At 53.5% G+C, this 26,240-nt stretch overlaps 1 protein-coding gene across 1 annotated transcript in view; it reads left to right on the top strand.

The window, feature by feature from the left end:
* Positions 1 to 1,073: 1,073 nt before the first annotated feature.
* Positions 1,074 to 26,240, top strand: part of ITGA9 (integrin subunit alpha 9) — a 305,474-nt gene continuing 280,307 nt past the window's right edge. The window contains exons 1-3 of the mRNA XM_030329294.1: positions 1,074 to 1,258; positions 18,158 to 18,285; positions 19,794 to 19,900. Coding sequence (XP_030185154.1) covers positions 1,074 to 1,258; positions 18,158 to 18,285; positions 19,794 to 19,900 — 420 coding nt within the window. The remainder of the gene's footprint in view (positions 1,259 to 18,157; positions 18,286 to 19,793; positions 19,901 to 26,240) is intronic.

Here is a 26,240-nt window from a genome sequence, read left to right on the forward strand (position 1 = left end):
TGCCCAGGGCTCGGGGGGAGGGGGGTGGGGAGTTAGGGTTTCATGCATGTAGAGTCTCAGTTTTGCCAGACGGAAAAGTTGTAGAGACTGGCGGCGGCGGCTGCACCACGGTGTCAATGTTCTCAACGCCGCGAAACTTACACTCAAGATGCTTAAGACAGTAGGTTTTATACCCTGTGCATTTTATCACCATTACCCCTGCCCGCCCCCAGCTGGGCCCCTACCCTGGAGTGGGACTGCGGACGCGCATTTCTGGCAGGTTCCGGGGGCACGTGGCTGTTGCTGGGGCCGAGACCACACCAAGGGATCGCCGGTGCAGGGGGCCAGGTGAGGGTAGTCGGAAGGGCAGGCCCTCCGCTCACCCCCACGTGGCTCTAGTTGTCCCCCAAAAGCACAGCTGGCGCCGGTGGAGCGCCTCTGTTCCTCAGGTGGACTGACAGCCCCGGCGAGGGACAGCAGACGGGCGGGGCCGGAGCCCGACCCGTCACCCGGCTTCCTCTGGTCCTCGCTGTGGGTGTGAGACCCGGAGGGAGCCGCTGACCCCGCGACCCCGCGACCCCGCGACCCCGCGACCCCGCAGAAGGGGCTGAGCGCGCAGCCGCGGGGCCGCGTCGGGGCAGCTGTCCGACCCCAGGGCGTGGTGGGAGGCGCCGCAGCCGCGGTGCCCGGGCGGGTGTCGGGCCCTCTCCGGCCGGGGCGCCCGGGGCAGGGGCTGGGGCGGTTGGGGGTGGGGGGGGGGGCGCGGCTGGAGGCCGGCAGAGGGCGCCGGTGCGCCGTCCCGCCGCCGGCCTCCGGGCCGCCCACCCCGCGGGCGCGCCTCTCCGCAGCCCAGCGCCGCCCGGCCCGGGACCGCTCGCGCCGAGCGCGCAGACCTTTCGGCCGGACCTGAGGACGCCGACCCGCTCCGGGCCGCCCCTGCGCTCGCCTGCGGCGCCCGCTCGGCCTCCCGCCCTCGGGCCCGCGCCGCGTCCCGGCGCAGAGCCCCGGCCGTCGGCGGAGCCCGCGGCCCCCGGCGCCCGCGCGCTCGGCGCCCGGCTCGCGGGGCACAGCGGAGGGCGGCGGGCCGGCCGGGGATGGGCGGCCCGGCGGCGCGGAGGGGCGCCGGGGGGCTCCGCGCGCTGCTCCTGGCGCTGCTGGCCGCGGGGACCCCCGCGGGCGCCTACAACCTGGACCCGCAGCGCCCCGTGCGCTTCCAGGGCCCCGCCGGTTCCTTCTTCGGCTACGCGGTGCTGGAGCACTTCCACGACAACACGCGCTGGTGAGTTGCGCCCCGCGACCCCGGCCCGGCCCGGCCCGGCCGCCCCCGCGCCGCGCTCCCCGGGGCCCGAGAGAAACGGCTCGGCGGCGCGCAGCCCGGCGGCGGACGGCGGGAGGGCCGGACGCCGGGCTCCGGTCCCGCCGCCGTCGCGGTGGGCGCCCGGGGCTGGAGGCGGCCGGGCCGGCGCTGCCCGCGGTCCCAGCCCGGCGTGCGCGGGGACAGCCGCGCGGGCGGTCCCCCCTCGGCCTCCTAGCCGGCGGAGCGGGAACGCCCGCTCGCGAAGTAACTCGTTCCCTCTGTCCCCGAGCCCCCCCCCCCCACAACCTCCAGGCGAACGCCCCGGGACACCGGGCACTCGAGACGCAGACCCCTCGGTTTCAGGGAGCTCTTGGTGACACCCCACCCACCGCTCCCCGGCTTCGAGCCGCTCCGGTGCGCGGCGCCGGGGAAGCGCGGTAACCCGGGACGTGAGAGGGGCGGGCTGTGCGTGTGCAGGGAGGGCGTGGGGGCCCCCCAGACGTGAGTGGGAGCCCGAGGGGCTCCGTCCTTCCTTGCAAGGCTCTCCGAGGACGCGAGCTGAGAGGGTCCGGGATGCTGGTGGGTGATTTCTGGGGGCAGCCTGGGCCTCATTTCACCCGGGTCATCTGACCTGAGACAAGCACCTTAAGTCTTGGGAGAAAGGATGTGGTTCTGCAGAGGTCAAGGAGTCCAGCTGCCCCCTAAGAGCTCTCCGCGCTAAGTCCATCAGCTAAGGGGCGCAGAGCTTGAGCGCCCAGCCCCCCGAGAAGCGCGGAGGCGAGGTTGGTCCTTCCTTGACCTTTTCCTGGCGGGGACTCCAACGGCACACAAGGGTCATTCCCTCTTCATCGGAGAGCTAGGCGGTGGACAGTTCCCCTGTTCAAGGTCATGTCCCAGTGGGGGCCCTGGGACAGCTAGCGTGGGGTTGGTTTTATTGTGCGGTCACCAGTGTGAGTGTCCTTCGGGGTTGCAGGTTAGGAAGGCGCGGTCAGTAATGTGTGCTCCCAGCATGCAGCTCTGTGGGAGAGTTCCTGCTCCGAATTGGACAGAGGCTGACCCAAGAGGGTGGATTTGTAGATCTGAGTCCTCAAGCATTCCTGGAAAAGGGAGGACTCCGTGACCAGCCAGCCCATTAAAAGTCATGTTGTTTAGGAGAACTGGCTCCCGGAGACCCAGTTTTTAAAGTCCCGCGTAGCCCCTGTCCAGTTCTACGTCTCCTTCCCCACCGTTTACCCCAGTTGCTGAATTTAAGGCCAGACTATCTTTTCCTGCACTTGCCAAATACGCCTTTTAAATATTTTTATTTTTATTTTGAGGAAGAGCGGGCAAGCAAGCAGGGGAGGGGCAGAGAGAGAGAGAGAGAGAGAGAGAGAGAGAGAGAGAGAGAGAAAGAATCCCAAGCAGCCTCTGCACTGTCAGTGTGCGAAGCCTGATGCAGGGCTCGAGCTCACAGACTGTGAGGTCATAACCTGAGCCGAAATCAAGAGTGGGACGCTTAACTGACCGAGCCCCCCGGGTGCCCCGCCAAGTCCTTTTTTTCCGAGTTAAGCGGGCTGCACACCTTTTCCATGTCCTGCACTCTCAGAGTCCACTGTGGGCTTTGGATTTGGTAGAGAATGTGGCAGGAGCAGTGGGAGAACGCATCCCAGAATCCCAGGCTGGGCTCCTGGACCGTGTGACCTTGGCACAAAGTATGTGGGGGGCGCTGTCAGGAATCGAAGGGCTTCTGTGGGTGGGGGGCTCCTGAGGAAAGGCAGGCAGGAGAGCTGTGCACTGTGTCGGATCTGTAGCTGCACAGGCTTGTTCTCCTCCGGGCTCTTTAATGGCTCAGTGCAAGGGAGAGGTGCCAGGACTCAATCACCTGGCTTTGGAGGGGCCGCAGGTCAAAGCTGCCCTGGCTGGGGAACGACTGGGGGCAGGGGAGGCAAGAGCAGGTTTGACCTGCTTTGTTTCAAAAAGGGCATGAGGAAAAGCTGTGGGACTGGGATAGGGCAATTGCAGGAAATGACGGGCTGGCTTTCCACTTGGCACCCAGAGCACAGGGCAGACACGGGGGGTGTGAAACTGGAAGGTAATGCTGGTGTATGGCCGTGGGGCAGATATGCCTGGGGTCCTAAGGAACCCAGAAGTGCGCTGTCTGCTTCTGACCAGAGCACGCTGTTCTTTCCACTGGAGGGCTTGTCCCTATAGTTTCTCAGGTAGCAACTAAACTCTACGGACATCTCTTTCAAGCAAAATTTCTTTTTCCGTTTTTGCCTCGCATTGTCTTAATTGTATCTTCGTTTGGCTATGTCCTTGATAGCTGTCCTCTTGCTGCCTTTTCCAACTACTTTCCTCCTTATCCTTTTCTCTCTTCTGCTTTCCTCCCAGTTTCTTTGTCTTGGGCCTCGGACATTATTCTCAGCTGATTATGCTGCCCAGACTTTGTAAGCTGCAGCTCTTGAAGCAATAGACTTCCAGCATTGCCTCCTTTCTCCTTTTCTCTAGAGACTAGACTTGCCGTGAGGCTAATGAAACTTCCACCAAAGGCCCCTCACTCACATGGGCCCCCACCGAGCCCCTGTACCTAATTTTGTTTTGTATTTTCTTAAAGGTGGTCGCCCTAAGTTTACATGATTTGGGCCCTGTGGAATCTGGACCTACCCTGCATCTCTATCTGAACTTGTAGCTCTGTGGTTGGTTGATTGACTTAGCGACTGGTTGTTCGTCTCTTCCTACCAGGCAGTCCCAGGACCCTGGATCTTTTAGCCTTGCCTGAGGGACATGTAGGTTGTTTCCAATTCTTCACAATTATAAACAACAGCAGGGGTAAACATCCTTGTAACTAAAGCCTTGCGGACATCCTTAATTATTTCCTTTGAATAAATTCCTGGGCGTAGAATGGCTGGGTCTGAGAGGAGAGAGGTTTTGAGGCATTTTCTGTGCGTTTTCCAAGTGCCAGTGAAGTTAAAGCGTGTGCATTAGAAAATGCATTAACTTTCTCAGGCACTGGAGTTTTGGAGTAATATGCTAACGGGCCGGATCCATTGCTTTAGAGGAGCTTAGCTATCTGCAAGAGGGGAACTTCAAAAGGTCACGAATAGAATGGATGAAGGAGGTAAGAGATATGAGAAGGAAAAGTAATCCCTTGAAACTTTGAAACGAAGGAAAATGTTAATTAAACTTTCTATCTGGTGCCTTTCTTAAGAAATTACTCCTTAGCCTCCGAATTCGGTATCGATGGTTTAATAAGTCGGCTTCATGCTAATTAAACACCTTTGTACAGGTAGAAGAAGGGTTTGTTGGGAGTAGGGCAGAGGAGCAGGAAGAATGTGCTGGAGAACACGGGGGGGGGACAGCCCGGCCACCGGAGCCAGCGTGGGCTCTGCACGTGGCAGAGCTGAGGGTCTTTGGTGTTGGCGGACCGGGGCGCGGGTCACAGTGCTCTCGAATGCTCCTGCCAGCAGAGCTCGCGTTTGTTCCCGAACCCCATAACCCAGCATACCTGTCAGTTCTTTTCTTTTTAAGCCAAAATTGTCACGATTTCTGTAACAGATGGGGGTAATAACCTTGCTTTTCTAAGCCTGGAGGCTTGAACACGGCTTCTGCAGTCATACTGCATTGAGAGCAGAGCCCCAGACCCCGCACCTCTCCAAGTGTTTGGCTTGAACGGTCCCTCTGTGGCCGTGCTCTAGGCAGTGACGGTTGTCCCCCTGGCCAGGTGGACCAGGATATCCTGGACAGCACTGCAGATGTCATTTGTATCTGTTTGGATGCAAACATGCAAATGACTCAGTTTCCTCCTTTCCAGCCACACTCTGGGGGTGTCTGCCTGCCAGAGCCCGCTTCCCCTCCTGTCCCCCCGCCCCCGTGCCCGGGGTCTCCTTGCACCCTTTGAGCCGCAGTGGTAGCTGCCAGGGAACATGGACAAAGCCGATTTCTGTCCCCTTCCCTTAGACATGTACCGGTTCTTCAGCTGCAGGGCAGACGACTGTAACACCCTGTGATATAAATAAACGCAGCCCCGGCTGGCGTCCAGCCCCCAGAGTGGGTTTCTTTCACACCCCTCCCCTGCCCTCCTTCCTCTGTGCCCCAGACGCCCTGGAGTCCGAGGTGGTTGGGTGCATTGGCTTCCTTTCTGGCGACGCGCTTCCTGCCCCGTCTCCCGGGACACATCGAGACGGCTGTGCTCAGGCACAGAGCAAGTGCTCGGAAATGGAAGACACGCCGGCTTTCTGCTTTGTTAAGGTTGTCAGAAGAGCATTCAGTGAGGAATAGGAGGTGATTCAGAGCCAAGGAGAACACAGCATTCTCAGTGTGCGTTAAGGTCGAGAATGAAAAGAACGAGCGAGACAGTTCGGCTGCGTTGCCGATGCCGTTACCGTTGGCCAGGTGTATCGCTATTTAAATTAAGATTAATTGCGACCAAACAAAATTAAGAATTCCCTTTCTCAGGTACACTAGCCACGTTTCAAGTGCTCAGTACCCGCATGTGGCTGGTGGCTGCGGGACTGGGCGGTACACGGAACACTTGGAGCAGAAAGGTTGTTGTTTTTGTTTTTTAAGTTTATTTTGAGGGAGAGAGAGAACAAGCAGGGGAGGGGCAGAGAGAGAGAGAGAATCCCAAGCCGGCTTCACAGTGTCGGTGTAGAGCCCAACTTGGGGCCCAATCGCAGGAACCGTGAGATCATGACTGGAGCCAAAATCAAGAGCCGGAGGCTGAATAGACTGAGCCACCCAGGCGCCCCGTGGCAGAAAGTTCTGGATAGTGCTGGTTTAGAGCAACAAATTAAGTCTTAAAGGGCTAGACAAAGATCGACAGGCAACATGAGAAAAAGGAAAAAATCAACCCTTGGAGGGTTTGTGTGTCAAAACAAGTGTGGGTGCTTAAATCTAACTCAGAATTAGCAACGGACAGCCAGGGAGGCTCACTTCTTTGTCCTTTCCCTGGTCAAACACTGGAGTGCTAAGGGGGAGGGATTCAAGAACGAAAACTCCACCCACTGTCTGATGGCTGAGGAGATCCTGCGGTTCTAGCATCCCAGGCAAAACGTAGGCTCCGGGCTCTGATGGGAGAGAGGCTTGTCCTTGGGCAGACACAGTTGTTCCGACAGGCAGAGGGGAGACCCTTGTGAAGGTAGAACCTTGAGAAGGGGGGCCGTGGGATCACAGGCCCTGCTGCACCCCATCTTTGTGAGGAGACACCCAGAAATGGCAGTGGCAGCCGGGCCTTCTCGAACCCCGTGTGATGGAGGTCTTTGCTGTCCCACGCCAGGCCCTCAGGTGGGAGTGTGGGTCCACTTCCCCATCTGGCTTTCCTCGATGTAGCATTTTCAGACCTTATTCCTGGGCCTTACTGCCCCGAAGAGCCCGCGTCTCATGCTCTCAGGAAGGCACGGTGCGTGTGTGAGGCCCAAGTTCTAAGGGGACCCAGAAAGTGTCTCGTGGGGTTTCCGGGGCGTTTCCCTGGAGATCTGGGGAAGCTGGCGAGGGTGCTGTTTGCAGAGCTAGTGCTGATTGCTGGCCGCCGGTCTGAGGCAGCTGTCTTGCCCGGGGGAGAAACTTCAGAGACAAGAAGATGACTTTTCTCAGCTAGTCACTAACAGCTCTGGGTGTGAGGGTGTGAAGAACTGGGCCCCAGCCAGCTCTGATTCCCCGCTGACGTCCGGAAATGGTCTTTCTCTGATAGCTTTTACTGTGATTTGTCTAGGGAACATGTTTTCATGTGTATTAGAAAGCAGTCTCTGTGTCGCCCTCAGAAATCAAGGGAGCAGCCTGTAACTTTAAGAAATAAAAATCAGCAATTCGATCAGATATTATCTGCTGGGCATCTATCTCCAAGAGATCGAACGCTCTCATAGGCATGATAGTCTTTACTTGAATCTTTGGGACCGCCTGGCTGGTGGTTTCCAGTGTGCCAGTCAGAGAACTGGAGCTTAGAGTTCCACGCCTTGTCCGAAGCCTGCCCCAGCCTCGGTGATCAACGCACATTGTCAGTGTGCGTCCTCTGGGAGCAGATGCTAAGGCAGAGGTAGGAGTGCAAGGGACGTGTTAGGTGGGGGGGACAAGGCCTGGGGAGGAGCAAGGGGGAGGGAGCAAGACCGGGCAGAGAGAGCCTCAGACTGTGCTGTTGACCTGATTAAGATGTCCACCAACTTAACAGGACGCCCCCCCCCCCCCCCGCCCCGCAACCGTGATCGTCATAATCAGTCATTGGCTGCTGCCCCCTGGGCGGAGTGTGGCCTCGGCTTGATTGCTGTGGCCTTCCTGAAGGGGCTGCCGGTGGGGACTGCCGGCTGACTTGCAGCTGAATGGCACGAGGTGGCACAGGGGATGCACGGCTCCATGGTGGCCACGGAACCCATCATTTGCGGATTGCTGTGTTAGGAAGGCAGGAGATGTGCTCCTTGGCCAGCAGTTGTGGCTGGGGATTATCTGTGCCTTATTGCACTGGGTCAGCACGGGGGACTTTAGAAATCTGGCCTGAAGCAGACTCCAGAGCATTCTAGCTGCCAACTTTCACACAGGGCGCCTCTTCCTGACTTCAGAGAAGTCACAGGTGAGGGATGGAGGAGAGAGAGAGAGACACCCCCCCCCCCCATTACCTTGAGCCATCGGGCAGCTGATGAGCTCCCGACCAGAGGGAGCACCAGCACTTCCTTCCTGGGACTTCACAAACCACAAACCATCAAGCCAAGTGGGTTGGTGACCAACCAAAGCAGAAGAAAGTGTTTTATCAGGACCTTCCTTTTTGACAGAACCTGGGAAAGTGAATCCAAGATTGGGAAAGATCTGGAGTCTTTGAAACTACAGCCTCACTGGGTCCCCAGTTTGTGCTTTGTGGGGGAACGTTAGAAAGGACTCATGCTGTGAGTTTCAGTTCCCAGCAGAAACAACATGGTGGCCGCAGCTATGCACTTACTGAGTCCTTAGCAGGTGTTGAGTGCTGTTCTACGTGCTTTATGTGCTCTAGCTCATTGAATGTTCCCAAGTGTCGGCTGGTTGTCATTCTAGCCCCAATCACGAAGGAGAAAACAAACACAGAGGTGTTGCTTGCCCAGGTCACCTGGCCAAAGTGGTAGACTTGGGAGTGTGCTTATGCCTCTCACAGAGTCAGGAGTCTAAGTTTGGGGCTTCAAGGCATCCAAGCATCTGTCTCGTAAGGTTCTTTCCTTCCTGGCTTTTCTGGAAAAGTTTTGGAATTATAGCAGTGGTAACTTCCCTGTGACATCCTTTGGGGTACTTATTCATGATCCACTGGGCACAGGTGGAGGGATTATGGGGGTTCTGTTTTCTAGAGATGCTTGATCACTGGGTAAACAGGGACCCAGTGATTCTGCCAGGGACATTTGTAGGCCTGTTCTCACCCCAAGTCTGTGTGAAGGTAAGAAGTGTCCTAGGGAAGATAGCACATTCTGGACTATTCCATGTATTCATCCTAATCTCCCTGGGCTGAGTTTGTTACCTTCTATCTCCATTTAAGCAGCTTAGTTTGGAGAGGAGCTAGGGAAGGTAGCCATGGCAGCCAGTGTTTAGGACTCACCCCTGGATTTATAACTTTATTGAAGAAACCCACGCTGACTTTCTGCACGAGTGGCCGACACGCGAGACAGGATGACTTGTGTCCCCCAGAACCTGAAGATAACAAGCACAAAGCCAGCCTTCTCCATTTCCGCACATCCCTTGGTACGTTGAAGCCCAGGTGGCCTCTCCTACCCTGTCCTGGATGTGTGGTGTTCCAGCGCTGCGGGGTGCACACCCCCTGGAGCGAAACTGGCATGGTGCAGGGTCTTCTAAAGGCGGGACTGCACCTCTTACCCACCAGGATGGCGCCTCCAGAGCGAATGTCCCACGCACAGGGAGCGGGGTTCTTCCTGGCTCTGCCTTCATTGTGGCCCCTGATTCCCCAGCAACAGCCAAACCCGTGGTTTCCAGGCCATGAAAGGGGGGCTTCTGAGATGCCCAAGTGCCTGGTGGCCACGAAGGTGGGCTTCAAGGTCAGCCCTGCCCCCAGTTGGCTATTTTAGCCTCGGAGACGTTTGTAGGACCGTCAGTCCCTTCAGGTGTTCGAGTCCTTGTTCAGCTCTTTGGAAAAGAGTAATAATAAAGCGTTTCTCTCACCACGTTGTTGAGTGCATTAAATGAGATGATCTCTGCAGAGCCTGGAACACAGCCTCCAGCACAAAGGAAACCCTGGGTAAATACTAGTACTTACCCCATTGTTACTTTGTAGGACACCCTCGATCAACACTGGTAGTTACCCTTTTTGTTACTTTGATTTGACTTGTGGAACTAATGGTCATCTTTATCCTGACTTTAGATGCTAAAAGAGTTTGCTTTTGGTACATTTGTTGAATCCTTTATTCATTTATCATGATCTGAGTGTCAATACTCAATACAGAAATGAATGAGATAGTCTTGTGTTAAGACGCACCCCTCATTATGTGTGGTCTCTAAAATTGTGGTCATGCTCTACGTAAATCTGCATTTCTGTGTATTCATTTACATGCTGTCTGCTTCCAGAAAGGCCCTGAGATGGCTCCTTTACTTGGAGACCCGTGGGATTGTCCATCCCAGGGCTCTGCAGGCTGCTTTCTTCTCTCAGCAGGTGGGAGGCCGCCCCTGGTATGGGGAGCTCTGGCCCCCATCCTGGGCTCCACATAAGTCTGGGAGGGGGTGGTGAGAATTTTAGCAAAAAATAAAAGTATTGTTGTTGGAGAAGAAAATCATCACAAGAAACTACCAGGAAGACCTCACGCACGGCTTTTACTCATCTCCGTGATGTCTGTAGCTTTCCTCTCTTGGATTTTAATGTGTCCTTGATGCTCTTAGGTGGGGAAGGAAAACATTGGCCCTTTCACCATGCTTCCTTCTCCAGCTGCTGCTTCTCAGTGCATCTGCCAAGACCCGAGGCCCCGGCCAGGGCAGGGCGGCAGGCTCTGAGGGCCCTTCACTCCCTGCCAGGGAGACCAGCGGGCTGATGCCTCTCCAAGGGCGGGGGGCGGGGGCGGGGGGGCCCTGCCTGTGTTTCTGCTCTTCCCCATTTGGGCACGAACTCACCTGTTTCATTCTCAGATGTAGTGTTTTCTGAGCTGGATTATTGCCAGCCTTTTATGAGTACTCCCTATGTGCCAAGGGTGCTGTGCTCATGGTTACTCTGTTGCAGTGGGAGCTGCGGCTGAGGTGCAGAAGCCAGATCCGAGGTTATCCGGCAAGTAGATGGCAGGCTTGTGATTTGAACCCAGGTGGGCCTGACTCAGTGCTTTTCTGTCTGGCTGTTCCCAGGGTCAGGCTTGCTGCTGTCCCCTCCCTCACCGAGTCCCTGTCCAAGGTATCCATTTCCAAAGGAGGAAGAAAAAGTGCCCTGATGCTTTTTCTGGAGCATTTCTGTCTGCTCTTGGCCTTGGCAGATGAAAACTCCTACCCCATTCTCAAAAGTCAGGCCATCCTGGATGCACCCCACCCCCAACACAGTGCCTCCCTGCTGCACTGGGAAGGGGACTGTGTGTTTTTATTACCTTTTATTTTTGTTCTTTTTAATGAAAAATTTTTAAATGTCTATTTATTTATTTTGAGAAAGAGAGAGGACGAGCACAAGCAGGTGATGGGCAAAAGAGAGGGAGGGAGGGAGGGAGAGAGAGAGAGAGAGAGAGAGAATCTAAAGAAGTTTCCACACTGGCAGTGCAGAGCCCAGCATGGGGCTTAAGCCCCTGAACCATAAGATCATGACCTGAGCTGAAACCAAGAGTCGGTTGCTCAACCAACTGAGCCACCCCGGAGCCCCTGTACTATCTTTTAAAGATGAGGGAGGGCCGGGGTGGTCAGGGGGCTTTGCCCGAGGTCACAGAGCTGGAGAGGAGACGCCACATTCTTCGGGGCCGAATCTGCCACCCCACCCTGCCTTTCCCATATCAGGGCCCTCAGTAAAAGTGTGTGGCCCTGGGTCGCCATAAGGTCCCTTCAGAAGTAGCGTGTCCTGCCTTGATGCTGTATCTCTTTTCTGCTTCCACAGTGTTGCTGCATCGCAGATCACCCTAAAACTCAGTGGTTTAAACCACTGAGTCTGTAGTTGGCGGTTTCGGCGGGGTTCAGCGGGATGGTTCTTCTCTCGCTGGGCTCCCTCACGCGTCTGCTCTCAGCTTCTGGGCAGGCAGGCGGGCCGGCTGGTCTAGGATGGCTTCAGGTGAGACGGCCCATCTCCGTGTGTCTTTTGTGCTCCCGCAGCCTGGGCTTGTACATGTGCTGGGCAAGGTGCCGAGGGAGGAATCAGAGGCACGCACGGTCTCTTGAAGCCCGAGCTGGGAAGTCAGACCACCCCCTCGGTCACATGGTGCTGGCCGAGGCAAGTTCCAGGGCCTGCCCACATTCAAGAGGGGGAGACAGACTCCACCTCCTGATGGGAGAAGCTGCGAGGTACCAGGAAGAAAGGCGTGGATACGGGAGGGATGGCGAATTGTGACTACTTTTGCAGTCCACTGCTAGTGGCGAAAGTGTCCCAGCCATTCCTGGATTTCTGTGACCTCAGCTAAGGGTCCAAATGAATTCCAGGTTCTGAGGAGCTCCTGGGAGTTCTGCCAAGAGGGGGAGCGGGGGTGAGTTGGGTGCGAGGGTGTTTGGCCTATGTCGAACAGTCTTATGTTTCACTGAACACCTACTTTGTACCAAGCACGGTGCTAGGTACGTTTTTTATTAAAAAATATATTTTTTTTAAAGTTTATTTTTGAGACAGAGCGCGAGTGGGGGAGGGGCAGAGAGAGAGGGAGACACAGAATGTGAAGCAGGCTCCAGGCTCCGAGCGGTCAGCACAGAGCCCGACATAGGGCTCGAACACACAGACCGCGAGATCATGGCCTGAGCCGAAGTCGGACGCTTAACCGGCTGAGCCACCCAGGCACCCCTTTTGTGCCAGGTACTTTATAAACATTGTCTTCCACCTCGCAAGCACCCTTACTAGGTATATTTTTATTTTTTCCCATTTTACAGAGGAAGAAGACCGAGGCCCGGAGTAGTTAAGAAACTTGCCTGAGGTCGCATAGCTTATCAGCGGTTGAGGCAGAACTTGAACCCTGTGCTTCTTGCCAAATTACCACCCTGAGTAATTTGCCCTCAAAGCCTAGAATTCTAGTGGAACTATTAGTTTCAACCCCCTGAAAAGCAGTATCCAGTGTTTTGAGCTGGAGCCTCAGTTTCTCCAAACATAAAAAGAGGAGCTTCCGAAGCCTTTCGGGTCCCCAGCTCCAGTTGGCAAGCACTGGCCCCAGAGTCTCCTCTCTCTGGGGGGGGGGGGGGGGGGAAGGGTTCCGTGCGGTCAGAGGTGGCTCCCTGGCCCCAAACAGCCCCCTGTGTGTTCAGATCTCAGCTGTTTTTTGCCCAGTAAGGGACGGGGAGGGATTCCTTGGGTGGTCCTGTGGGACACGCAATGAACGGATTCCACGCCTGTCACTGACACGTGTCTCTGGGGAAGCTTTGGCTTTGGCTTCAAATGCGTGAGCGCAAACCTAATGCATTTAAGGTTTTCCATTCCCAGTTGTCCTCCCGGCTGTGATTTCGCCCTGGGGAATCACTGCTGAGGTCTTTGTGGGTAGGGAGGGAGCCTTCCCCAGGGAGGCAGCTCGGTCCTCTTCTGTTGCCCGCTGGCCAGGGAGTTTACCTGCCGTCTGCTCCGGTGATGCGAGGGAGGGCTTCAGAACCAGGGGGGTGGCTGTGTTGGAGAGGCGGAGTTTGGAGGACTGGCCACGGATGCCCCGGGTTTAAATCCCAGCTTACCAGCAGCGTAACCTCATCTCTGAGTAAAGCGCACATGGGAAGCTGCCCGACAGGGTTGCCTTGAGCAAGAAATCAGACAACCCGTGAGCATAACCCGTGTTGGCAGGTGGACAGATGGGCCCACATTTCCAGACAGGTGTGTGAACTACTCATTAAGAGAGGCAAATCTGGGGCGCCCGCGTGGCTCAGTCAGCTGAGTGTCCGACTCTTGATTTCGGCTCAGGTTATGACCCCAGGGTCGTGGGATTGAGCCCCGTGTCAGGCTCTGCGTTGGGGGTGGAGCCTGCCTGGGATTCTTCCTCTCTCCCTCTCTCTCTCTGCCCCGCCCCCTCTCATGCTCTCTCCCTCTCTAAAATAAAAAAAAAAAAAAAGATAGGTGTTGATGATTTCTTCTTAAAAAAAAAAAAAAAAAGCAAACCTCTGGGCATCACTGTACCAGCCACATACGCGTTTTAGAAAAGCAAGGACGTGATTGACATTCAGCCTGGTGGGGAGGAGAAAGGGCTTCTTTCTATTTTAAACCCCTGTGCTTTGGCACGACAGAAGCTCCAAATCAAAGTGTTAACCCGGGAACCACCCAAAGAGCCTCGTGAGGGCTTTTCTTGGGCAAGATCACACTGTGGTGGTTGGCTGCAGACTGGTCGCCCTGCGCTTTCTGGGTCCCTTTTCCTCCTTTCTGGCTGACGTGGGGTGGGCGGTGCGCTCGACCGCCGGGGTGCGCGCTATACCTGGCTAGCCCAGATCCTGCGCCCTCCAAGTGCCTGATACACCCTGATTGTCCTCATCATTAGAAATCTAAAGTAACGAGTTAAGGAGAGGAGTCTAAAATGTCCTTGAAGTTTGAGCGCATCTTTAGGGGTGGGATAGGAGCAGGGTTCCTTTCTCAAGAGTCATCCATTCGTACTGGCTGCAGATGGAGCGCGATTATTTGTCGTCCACGCAGGGGGTTGTGTAGCGTGTTAGCCTTCGCATCGCCGGGAGGGCCGGTTAAGACGCGCGTTCTGATTTGGGGGGCTGAGGCCTGAGGTCCTGCTTTTCCATCAAGCTCCCGGGCATTTCCCCTGCTTTCCCTGCTGCTGGTCTGAGGACCACACGTGAAGTAGCAAGCAAGGGTGAGAATCGGCCTGATGGCTTGTTGATGGGAGCCTGTTGGCGGGGACACCTGGGCCCTGTCCTGTGGCAACCGTACAAAGGAAGGAGCCATCTCAGGGTGGTGTCGAAGGTACCAGGGAAGATTGTGGGGGCTCTGGGAAGTGACGGGCTGTCTCTTTATAACGCAGAGAATAACAGACGAGAAGAGGCGGATGGCGTCTGTGCGGTGGCTTGTCCTGAACTCTGGGCGGTCGCACGCTCTGTCTCTCGGGATGGGCCTGGCAGCCAGCCAGCTGAACTGACTTCAGAAGAGACCGGCTCATGGGCTGGCCTACGGCAGCGGTCTTGCCGCTGGGAAAGCAGCCCCAGAGCTGCCCCAGAGCAACGCCAGGCTGGGGAGGAAGCCACAGCGTTCTGTAAACACAGAGATACAAGCCGGGGCTCCACCGCGCCGCCCCCGGGAGCGCATGTGTGTGTGTGCACACGCCCCCTTATCTCCTGCTTCGTTTCCCATTGCAAAGGACTTGGAAAAACCTTCTCGTCCGACCGGCTGGCGGGGACTTGGAACCAAAGGGTTGTTATCAGTGCTCGATCAGCCATCGCTAGAACGGCTGAGTACCGTGGGTTTGGAAGGGGAAAAAGCTCATCCAGCAGATCCTTTCTCCACCTTAGACTCGGATACGAACCTTGTCCCTCTCAGTCTCCGCTCTGGGCTGGAAGCACCAGCGCCTGGGATTTCGGCTCTCCGGGGTCCCTTCCTTCCCGGGATAACCCGTGACCCCGGGTCTGTGACTTCGGCCCAGTGGCACTCTCTGACGGGACCCGGGTCCCAGGGCCGTTTTGGGGGATGCGGTGGAGAAACAGCTTGTTCCTTGCAGCCGTTTCCCTTCCTCGCTGTGTGAATACTTCTCCCCTTTGTCTAATTTTCGTGGTTTTTAACAAAGTGAATTGCAAGTGGCATTTATTCGCCGAGCTAATGTAAATTTGGAGTTTGTGGGCACTTGTGGGCCCAGCCCTGTCCCGCTGGGGTTTTCGAGCGCAGGAGGCGTTTTATGTTCCCAGGCTTCTACGACCTGACACGTGGAAAGGCGGAGGACGGCTCGGCGGTTTAGACCCGTCAAACTGCTAATTCTTCTCACCTGTGAAAACATAACGGGCCTTATCGCGAGCAACCCTCTGCTGGCCCCGGTGGCTCTGAGGCTCAGCCCCAGAAGCCAGGGGGGAAGCCGGTCCCTTAATGTGGCTTTCTTCTCGCCGGGGTTGCGTTTTATGTGTCATCCTGCGTTTGAGCTGGAGCCGCCAGGAGCCGGCCCAGCCGCCCGCCCTGCGAGGGAAAGTGCTCGCTGAGATTTCTGGAGGCTGGGGGTGCAGCCCTGCTTCTGCCTGGGGATTCTGCAGCTGGGGCCCCCCGTGGGGAGGCTGCAGGAGCAGGGAGCAGCCGGCGAGCTTCCCGGGGTGCTGCTGAGGGGCCCTGGGGAAGCTCGGGGATCTGTTCCTCTCACCCCCCGCCCCCCGCCCGGAATCGAGTACCAACTCTCAAGACCACCTGGCAGGAAATGCTCCGGTGAGGGTGGGTCTTCCTGGCTCCGTGTGTCCCCAGAGATCCCTGGTGACCCTTTGTGTCGTCAGTGTGTGGGCGTTGAGGGATTGGGCTCAGGGCGCTGGGAATTAAGACAGGACCCACATTCTTGCCGGCTCAGTCAGTAGAGCGTGCGACTCTAGATCTCAGGGCCGTGAGTTCGAGCCCCACGTTGAGTGTGGAGCCTACAAAGACAGGACCCACGTCCCTTCCCGTGAACCTGATACCGTGTCTCTGGGCCGGATTAGTATGGGTGTCCAGCCTTTGCTGAGGGTCCATCTGAAGGTCCCAGACTTTTGTTATCTGATGTATAGACCTCCACTCCTTTCAGCTGGGGTGCTGGGGAGGGAACACCGTCACTCTGCTGCCAGGGTAGGGGTGGATATCATGACCCCAAGGTGAAGGTGGCTTTCAGGACAAAGTGAGGGGAGCCTGGGCCACATCTCCAGGGAGGCTCTCTGGGGTCATTCCAACCTCTGCTAGGCTGCTTTTCCACAGACACATGAGGGATAACGCTTTCTGTCGCAGGGTTAGGGGGCACAGCACACTTCACGATGTGCCTGGAACCTTTCCAGGTGAACGGCATCTCCTTTCTAGGCTGCTAGACGTAAGGAGCAGGTCATATTCTCATTGAGCAGTGGCTTGGAATTTTCTGCTCTTTGGACATCGGTGTAGGTCTTGTTCAGGGTCTCACCTTACAAGTCCTCTTCCAAATGGCTTGTGGCTCAGCACACCCTGCCTGATTGGTGCCACTTAGTATTCTAAACACTGCTCTTGGGGCACCTGGGTGGCTCAGTCGGTTAAGCGTCCGACTTGAGCTCAGGTCACGATCTCGCGGTCCGTGAGTTCGAGCCCCGCATCGGGCTCTGGGCTGACGGCTTGGAGCCTGGAGCCTGCTTCCGATTCTGTGTCTCCCTCTCTCTCTGCCCCTCCCCCGTTCATGCTCTGTCTCTCTCTGTCTCAAAAATTAAAAAAATAAACATTAAAAAATTTTTTTTAAATAAAAATAAATAAATAAACACTGCTCTTGATCACTCTGGAAACAGTGCATACAAATGCAGGGCAGAATCGTTTCTGTGACATCTGTAGGGAGCTTGTTGCTAGTCCTGCCCCCCCCCCCCCCCCCGATGTCCTACGTCCACACAGCCCTGAATATGTCTCGTCTGTCTTCTTAGCATGGCTTGCTCTTTTCCTCCAGTGGGGAGGGGCCCTGCAGGGGCCATCCTCCCCCACCCCACTGACCCCGGCAGTTTCCGGTTCAAGATAAAGGATGTAGAGCTTCCTTCTTGCCCTTATTCACATGTGAACTATTCTATCTCTGGTTTGCCTTGGGACAGAGGATGTGGTTTATAATTCGACACTCCTGCTGTTCCTTTCCTATTGCCCCCTAAGTACGTATGTTTTGTGGGGGAGGAGGGGAAGAGGGGGGCACAGAAGAGAAATGGCATCTCTAAATTTCCTGCTTTTTATTTATTTTTTTTTACTAAAGCATCCCACACATCCAGGAAAGTACCCATGTCATATATATGCAATTCAATGAATTATCATAAATCTGGGTAGACACTACTCAGGTTGGAAATAGAACATGATAAGCACCCCTGGAAAGCCCCCTCTCCCTAGCTACACCAGCCCCCTTGCTCCTCTCCAGAAGTAACCCATAGCATGACCTCTAGCACCAGTTAAATTTCACCTGCTCCGAACTTCAGATAAGTGGTCTCAGTGAGTACCCGTTGGCCCTCCTGTCTTTTGCCCGGTGTTGTATTTGTGAGATTTACCTGCGGAGCTGTGGTTGGCCAGCACTTGGCATTTTCGGCCCTTTCGGTTTCGCCTTCTAGTAGGTGTGAAGTGGCCTCTCACTTGGGTTTCTCTGACAACTAATGCAGTTGAAGATCTTGTCTATGTTCATTCGCCATTTGGTTATCTCCTTTCGTCAAGTATCTGGCCCACTATTCTATTGGTCTGTATTTTTTTTTTTTTCTGATTTATAGGAGTTCTTCATAGATTGTGGATAGGAACTCTTTGCTTGGATGTGTTCCCAGCCAGTCTTAAGCTTTAAATGTGCCTGGAGAGGGGTGCTTGGGTGGCTCGGTTGGTTAAGCCTCTGACTCTTGATTTTGGCTCAGGCCACGATCTCACAGTTCATGAGATCGAGTCCTGTGTCGGGCTCTGTGCTGTCAGTGTGGAGCCTACTTGGGATTCTCTCTCTCCCTCTGCCCCTCCCCCACTCATGCTCGTTTTCTCTCTCTCTCTCTCTCTCTCTCTCTTTCTCTCTCTCTCAAAATAAATAAACATTTAAAAGTAATGTGCCTGGAGAAAATCTAACAGGCTCACTGTCGGAGGCCTTCCCCCTTGGGCCCCCTAGAGCATTCAGGCAGCCCACCCACCACTGGGTGAGGATTTAAGCATTGGCCTCCTCTTTGCTGGTACTGGGTTGTGACAGAATGTCCTTTCTTCTTGATGTACAGGGTCCTTGTGGGCGCACCAAAGGCAGAGTCCAAGTACAGCACTTCAGTGAAGTCCCCCGGGGCTGTGTTTAAGTGCCGCGTCCACACCAACCCTGACCGGAGATGCACCGAATTAGACATGGCTCGAGGTGGGTGGATATCACTGCCAAGGTGGAAATGGGTTCTGTGTCCTCCCACTCCCTCTTTTTCTTCTCAGGGTGGCCTGATCATTCATCTCCTCTCCCTTCCTTCCTCCTTCCCTTCCTCCTCCCTTCCTCAGAATTCGGCCTAGGCCTGGAGGGACGAAGGGTTAGGAAGTCCCTCCCTCCCTCTCTCCTTCCCTCCCTCTCTCCTTCCCTCCCTTCCTCCTTCCTCCCTCCCTCCCTTCTTCCTCCCTTCCTTCCTGTCTTCCTCTCTTCCTTCCTTCCTCCCTCCCTCCCTCCTTCATTCCTTCCTCCCTCCTTCCCTCCCTCTCTTCCTCCCTCCCCTCCCTTCCATCCATCCATCCATCCATCCATCCATCATATGCTAGGTACCTGTTACTCATTAATCACTGAGACATACTGGTGAACAAAACAAAGATCTTGCCATCCTCGACCTTACAAATTAGTGGGCCAAGAGACATTAAAATGAGTAGTTGAGTGCAAGAATACCAGAGGGGAGGTGGGTAGTTGATCTACACCTGATTGGAAGGATTCACGGTAGTTAGCCGGGCAGGTATGGGAGGCAGAACATCCAAGCAGAGGGAAGCATATGCCATTTTAAAGCTCCGAGTGAGGGCAGTGCAACTGGGTGGTGGGCGGGAGCGAAAGTGGAGGGGGTTGGCAGGGTGGGCTGGGGCTGGCTCACACAGGGCCCAGTAGGCTGGAGTAAAGTGTTAAGATTTCATGCTGTGCATGAAGGGGGAGGCCATTAAAATTTATCGCAGGTTTTATATTTTAAGTAAGGAAAGATGTGATAGACTTCAAAGCTCACCTTGTAGTCCAGTGGAAAATACATGATCCATCATCTTTGGAATCAGGTGACTCTGCCTGGGTTCAGAGCCTAGCTCTGCTAGTTACTAGTTGGGACTTACTGCGAAAGTCCCGCAGCCTCTTTGGCCTCAGTTTCCTTGCCTGTAAAGTCAGGACTAAGATACCTACCTTACCTGACTACCTTGAGAAGGACAAATGAGATAATAGAGGTGACACATATATCTGTACATAGTGAGAGCTATTTCATTATAATCCCTTCGTGTCCTCACTTTCTCCAAAGTTCTTTCCCATCTAGAGCTTCTAATTTTTTTTTTTTAATGAAGAATTGTCATGATATTCGTTAGCTGAAAAGGAGAGCTGTCCATCGTGCCATTGTGTTCTTTAGTGCTGCTCGAAAGGTCCGGTTTGCAAACTGCTTATTACTGGTACGTAACAGATGAAGGAGCTAGCTTCAGAACGTAAATCACTGCACCACTTCCCTCCTCGAGGAAGTCTTGCGATGAAAAAAGTATTGGCTGAGTCAGACGGCATGCATCGCGCTGGAGTTGATTTCCATTTTGTTCCAAGTTCCTTATTTCCTCACTGGCAGGTGACCAGCACTTGGACTGTAGACCACCCTTTGAAAAGCAGCCAACGGAACATCATTTCTCAAAGCAAGTCTGGCTTTTCTCTTTTTCATCCAGGGAAGAATCGGGGCATGTCGTGTGGAAAGACCTGCCGGGAAGACAGGGATGACGAGTGGATGGGGGTGAGCCTGGCCCGGCAGCCCAAGGCTGATGGCCGCGTGCTGGTAAGTGCCGTGGGGAGGGGGCGGCACTCTGAGGGTGAATGGCTTCTAGATGCCTTAGGAAGGCTGGGCGGCACGGTGACAGGGGCATGGCCTTGAGGTTGTTGCCCGTTCTGGACTACTGCTTGAACAGATGACTGATCTTTTTATTTTTTTTCATCTGTCAGATGTTCAGTGCCCGTCCCGGGGTGCGGAGATATGGCTGTTGAAACGTGATCGTGTTTGTTGCATAAGTATTTTTGTGAATGTGTGTCTTTTAAGTTGAGGTATAGTGAGCATAAAATGCACAGAACTTAAGATTGTAGTTTTATTTTTGACAAAGGTACACTCCTGTGTGACGCCCTACCCCCATCGACTCATGGACTATCTCTGTCATCCCAGAAAGTTCTCTTATGTTCCTTACGAGTCAGTTCCTCCCACCCCAAGGCAACCGCTCTTATGATCAGTACTACCATGGATTCCTTTCGATTTTTCTAGATCTTCGTATCAATGGAAAGCTACCTGTGTGCTCTTTTGTGTAAGACTTCTTTCACTCAGAATACTTCTGAGATTAACTTCTGTGTATCAGAACTTCTGTGTATTCCTATTTATTCCTACATAGTATTACACGTTAGGAAACCCATGTTATTTTTGGCGCTCTACAGTTGACCTTTGAACAACACGGGTTGGGACTGCATGGGTCCACTTATTCGTGGATTGTTTACAGCACTCTAAGTGTATTTTCTGTTCCGTGTGATTTTCTTAATGTTTTCTTTCCTTTAGTTTATCGTAAGAAGAGAGTAGTATGTAAAAGACACGAAATCTGTGTTAACCTCCTTTGATGTTCTTGGTCAACTGTTAGGTCAACGAATAGGTCAACTATTCGTGACGTTGTTGGGGAGTCAAAAGTTATATGCAGATTTTCAACTGCATGAGAGGGTCGGTGCCCCTAACCCCCACTGTCATTCAAGGGTCAACTATATTTGGCTTCCAAAGTGCATGTGGCCTTCTCAGGTCCGTTAGGTGCGTTGAGGAGATGCAAAGAAAAGTCTTTGTCCTGGAGGCTTTTCGAGAGCTACGCCGTCCAGTGAGGTAGTTGCCAGCCACGTGGAGTCCGTGCATTTTAAGCCAATCTAATCAAAAATTCAGTCCTCTGTACTAGCCACATTTCAAGTGATCAGTAACAGCATGTGGCCACTGGCTACTGTGTCGGACAGCGCACAGAGGAAACCCTTCCGTCGCCACAGAGACTTTTACTGGACTCCACGAGACAGGCGTTTGTAACTGCCTCAGAAGTTTTGTCCACTTCTTCCTTTTTCTTTTACTCTTTCCTGTGGAGGTATGACCCTACATACCGACGCACGCAACTTGATGCGGACGGCTTGGTGGCCTTTTCATACACATGCTCCCGCTTCCCCGTAGCTAAGGCCAGAGTGTTCCCCTACGCCCCTCTCCACTGAGAGAACCAGCATTCTGACTTCATAGGCCTTTTCTTTTCATTGGCTTTTCTTGGAAGCTGTGTGAAGCGTTTTCTCATAAAAGCAGAAGATCAAGGAGGGAAAACACTACCAGCTGCCATTCATTGAGGCCTTCCTCCGGGCCACGTGCTGTAAGGTTGAGGGTTTTATATATTTATATTTTATCCCAGGAGAAACAGGTTTTCCTTCAGGATCTAGGCAAAATGTTTCCTTCCCTGCCTGAGGAGCCCGCTTTTGTGTTAAACTTCTCCATGGAAGAGGCTGTTTGTGTGAATTCGGCCTGCCTTCTCACCACAAAGTTAGCATCTGCCCCTGGTCGGCCCCTTGGGGGAGGGAAGAAGCGGCTGGATGCTGTCACCAGTGTGGAGGGACCTTCCTACTGGAACCGCTGTCGGTCTGCGCAGGGCCCCCAGCCCCTCTGTCTCTGTGTCCAGTTTGCACACTGCCCTGGACCATCTCCAGGCCTCCAGACGTAGTGGCCTGACCCTGACCGGACAACTCGGCCCCGGGACGGCTGGAATGTTGTCCGCCATCCTCTAGAAAGGAGGGAAGAAGCTGATCCATCTATGAATCAGGGTGGCCTGAGGTCAAGACTCAGCACAGAGGCGGTGGCGGTCTGGTGGAGACACCCCACACGATGCTGCGGGGCGCGTGGAGCCTAGAGCCAGAGGTTGCTCCTGTGAAAACGTTTCTTCCTCCCACAGAAAGATGAGCTCTGTGCAGCCAAGAGCTTATTTCCAGAGAGTTCTGTGTCACTGCCAATCAGAGGAGGGGGCCACCTCTGGGGACATGAACGGCAGTGAGGATCGTGGGGATGAGTTAGCAAAGGAAGCTGAGAAGGCAGAGCTGGGGCTCAGGGTGATGGTGCCACGACAGGGTAGTCTGCCGTGATAACCCAGTTCTCGTTCATCGCACGCAGAGCTGTTTTCCTCACGTCTTACACGAGCCCGGCTTCATTCGATAAGCCAGCCTGTGGGTGCTGGGGAAAGAGGGCACCCAACAGCATCCGTTTTCCTCGTGGCTTTGTTTTTTTCACTGTGGTCAAAGACACAACCTAAAATTTACCATCTTACCCGTTTTTAAACGAGCAGCACAGTAGTGTTACCGGTGTGCACATTGTTGGGCTACAGACCTCTCAACTTCTTCACCTTGTAAAACAAACTCTGCATTGAACGCTTACCCCCATCCCTCTCCCCCCCAGTCTCTGGCAACCACCATCCTTCTGTTTCTAAGAGTTGAACTGCTTTCGATAACAACGTGAGTGGAATCATGCAGTATTTATCTTGCCGTCGGCTTATTTCGCTTGGCACGATGTCCTCAAGTTTCATCTGTGTTGTAGCGTGTGACAATATTTCTTTTTTCTAGGGCCGAACACTATTCTGTCCACTGATGGATGTTTGGGTGGCCTGGTTGTTGTGAACAATGTTGCTATGACCACAGGTGTGCGATGATCTCTTCAAGATCCTGTTTTCAGTGTTTTTGTATAGCTGTCCAGACGTGGCATCACCAAACCCTATGGAAATTCTATTTTTAATTTTTTGGAGGCACCGCCACCCTGTTTTCCCACAGCGGCCGCACCATTTTACATTCTCACCAACAGTGCACAAGAGAAGGGTTCCAGTTTCTCCACATCGTTGCCGACAGGTTTTTTTCTTTTTTTCTTCTTTTCTTTAAGCGTGGCCATCCTGATGGGTGCAAGATGGTATCTCATGGTGGGTTTGATTTGAATTTCCCTAGGAATTGGTGATACCGAGCATCTTTTCACGTGCTTCCTGGCTATTTGTATGTCCTCTTTGGAGAAATGTCTGTTTGACTCCTTTGCCCATCTTTAAGTTGGGTTGTTTGTTGTTGTTGAGTTGTCCCGGTGGCTTTTTGCACCTGTGGCGTCTTGTTAGGAAAGGCTTGTCCTGAGTCTCCTCTGTTCCCAGCCCCCTCCGTCCTCCCAGTTGAGACTCTGCTTCCTCCTTGAGGCCTGTCATTGGTGACTGCGCTTTCTGGAATAAGCCTAGCATCTTGTGTGTCGTTCGGAACTCACATTATGTTGTGACCTTTGTAAGTGTAGTTTATCTTGCGCGTATGTCTCCTTTTTTATGGAAGCTGCCTGGGGAGAGACCGCATTTTTTTCACCCTTTTCGCTGTCAGTTATCAGTGCCTAGAGATGGTCTCTCTAAGGAGGGGTATCTAAAAGTATGTTTGAATAATGGAAGGGCAGAGCGTCACTATTAAAACAATTAGAAAGCAAATCAGTTGCCATCTCTTCTTGGTGGCTGAGTGGTTGATAGAAGCATGAGGCAAAATGCTATAAAACAGCCCTAGAAATGATAGGTGACAAGGTACAAGGAGTGGTGACTTCATCCATATTTACATTTTGGAGGCCTCGTATCCATTTGCTTTTTCTTTAAGGTGCCAGATCTACCTGTCAAGGCTTTCTGCTAGGCAGGCATTTGTTTTAAAATTAAACACAGGAAGATGGGTGTTATTCGAACACACTTTGAGCACTCAGGAGGTACCTGGGGTGTTAGCGTGGGACCTGTGTCCCCATGGAACATAATATTGGATTCCATGGTGGCTTTGAAGAGGGGGAGGTGGGGTGAGTTTTTTTTGAAAATGGCACCAGGTGCTGACTTCCAAGTATAGAACAGATGGAGAATTTGAAAGCCGCGACAGGGTGTCAAGTGTCTCATCGACAAGTGACGTTTTCTGAGCCCTGAACCCGGCAACCAGCTCTGGTGGGCTGACTTTGGCTTAGTGCCTGCAGTCTGGGCTCATAGGTGTCGTGGTGCCTTCCTGTTTTCCTCCAGCCTTCCTGTTTTCCATCCAGATGATACCAGATGCAAACACAGCATCGGGATTAGGGGCAGGGCCCTTCCCACGCTGTCTGCCTGCTCCCCCGTGTGCAGACGACCGTTTAAGAAATAGAGAAGAAGCAGGGGCGCCTGGGTGGCGCAGTCGGTTAAGTGTCCGACTTCAGCCAGGTCACGATCTCGCGGTCCGTGAGTTCGAGCCCCGCGTCAGGCTCTGGGCTGATGGCTCGGAGCCTGGAGCCTGTTTCCGATTCTGTGTCTCCCTCTCTCTGCCCCTCCCCCGTTCGTGCTCTGTCTCTCTCTCTCTGTCCCAAAAATAAATAAATGTTGAAAAAAAAAAATTTAAAAAAAGAAATAGAGAAGAAGCAGTCTCTGTCGCCATGGCCACCCAGGCAACTCCGCATAGGCCCGGGCCCTTTTCTTGGATTTGGGAGGGCACCTCAGGATGTTCAAGTCTGATGTCTTCTGCTTGTCATTAGTCTCCAAGGCTCAGACAACAAATAATTGAAGCATCCAGATTATTCCTCGTGGCAGCGGCGTTCTGGGCTCTATGCCTCGTCCTTCCCAAACATCAGGGAGGCCCCTGTCTGCTCACGACTTCTCATCTGTCCACTTCTTTCAAAGCCGCGGCATACGGTGTTGCGTTTACTTCCATTGCCGTGTTTCCTGGTGGTGATGGCTAGAGAACGTCTAATGTGCTATAACACATACGGAGGAAAGTACACAGATGATTTGTGTTCACTTCGATGAATTGTCATTGGGTCGGCAGTCTCAGAAGGACTTTCCCAGCATTCCAGAAGCCCCTTCCCTGGGCCTCCCAGGCTACTCCCTCCTCCCTTGGAGCCCTTGGAGCAGGGCTGGGGGGTGGGGGGACTTCCTTGCCGGGTGGGGTGTTCTCGGTGGCCTGGGGCCTGGCCCTGGCTGTGCAGGGTGGACCTGAGGCGTGGTAACAGCTCTGGCCATCTGTGTAAGAGGGTGGGGTGGGGACCTACGTGTCTTTGTGGCTGAGCCATCGGGAGAGGCCCAGGATCCTCCCACCCCCTCCCCCAGAAGGACGTGCTGTTTCCATACAACAAAAAAGACCTTTGTAATAAATTGCTCATTTTCTCCTTTTTATTTTTTTTTGGGGGGGGTAGTAAAAAACAATCCTCATAACTTGAAAGATGTCAAATTCTAAGGTTTGGGGTAATGTGAGACCATCTTCCCCTTTTTAGATCATTTGGAATCTGAGTTTGATTAGTCTTGTTGTTTCTAGAGAATGCGCTTCTTTTCCTGTTCTTCCCTGCTCTGCCCCCTTCCTCCCTCATGGCAGAACTCATTTGGAGAGATGGATGGGGTTAGTAATCCTTTGGAGACAGTCCCTAGGAATTTTTTTTAATGTAGGGGTCAGATTGACATGTGTGTGTATATATAATGATAATCAAGGCTAAACAATCTTTTCTTTCTGTAATTTATATTCAGAAACAGTCTTCTTTGTTTCCCTACATGCATACTGCCTTTGACACTTTGATCTCTGACCTCACAGTATGCCTGAATTTTAGTTTAGTTTACTGTGAAATGCAATATTTGGATTTTCTAGGAATTCTCCAAGATCACTCCTTAAACAATTTATGGCACTTAAAAAAATAAAACAAAAACAAATGAGGAGACAGTAAACTAGACATTAAATGCAGAATGTCCTTCCTTAGAAGAGTCAGCATGCCCCATGATAAATACCCGCCCCTTTGTACGGTCCCTCCAGCCCAGAAGTCCAATAAAACATGGTAAGCCCTAGAAGCCAAGGGCTTTGCTGAATCTATAAGCTAAACTGGAAGTAATTTACCAGCCAACCAGATAAGTGATTCAAGTTTGCAAGCCATCAGAACTGAGTCAGAGCTAAAAATTTAAGAAATCAACTGTTTGGTGAAGTGGAGTGATTATGTGCTTTGCGATAGATTTGCACAGGTCCTTGAGAAACTATGCTGTCGGCACAAAACTGTATCAAGTGGGGAGGAATGAAGGTGGTTTGCAGTATAAGGAACAACAAGAGGTTTTCCTGTGTAGTTTAATATCACAGGGCAAGCACCAATGTGTGGGCAGATT

Source organism: Lynx canadensis, chromosome C2 (assembly GCF_007474595.2).
Source record: "Lynx canadensis isolate LIC74 chromosome C2, mLynCan4.pri.v2, whole genome shotgun sequence".
NCBI lineage: Eukaryota > Metazoa > Chordata > Mammalia > Carnivora > Felidae > Lynx > Lynx canadensis.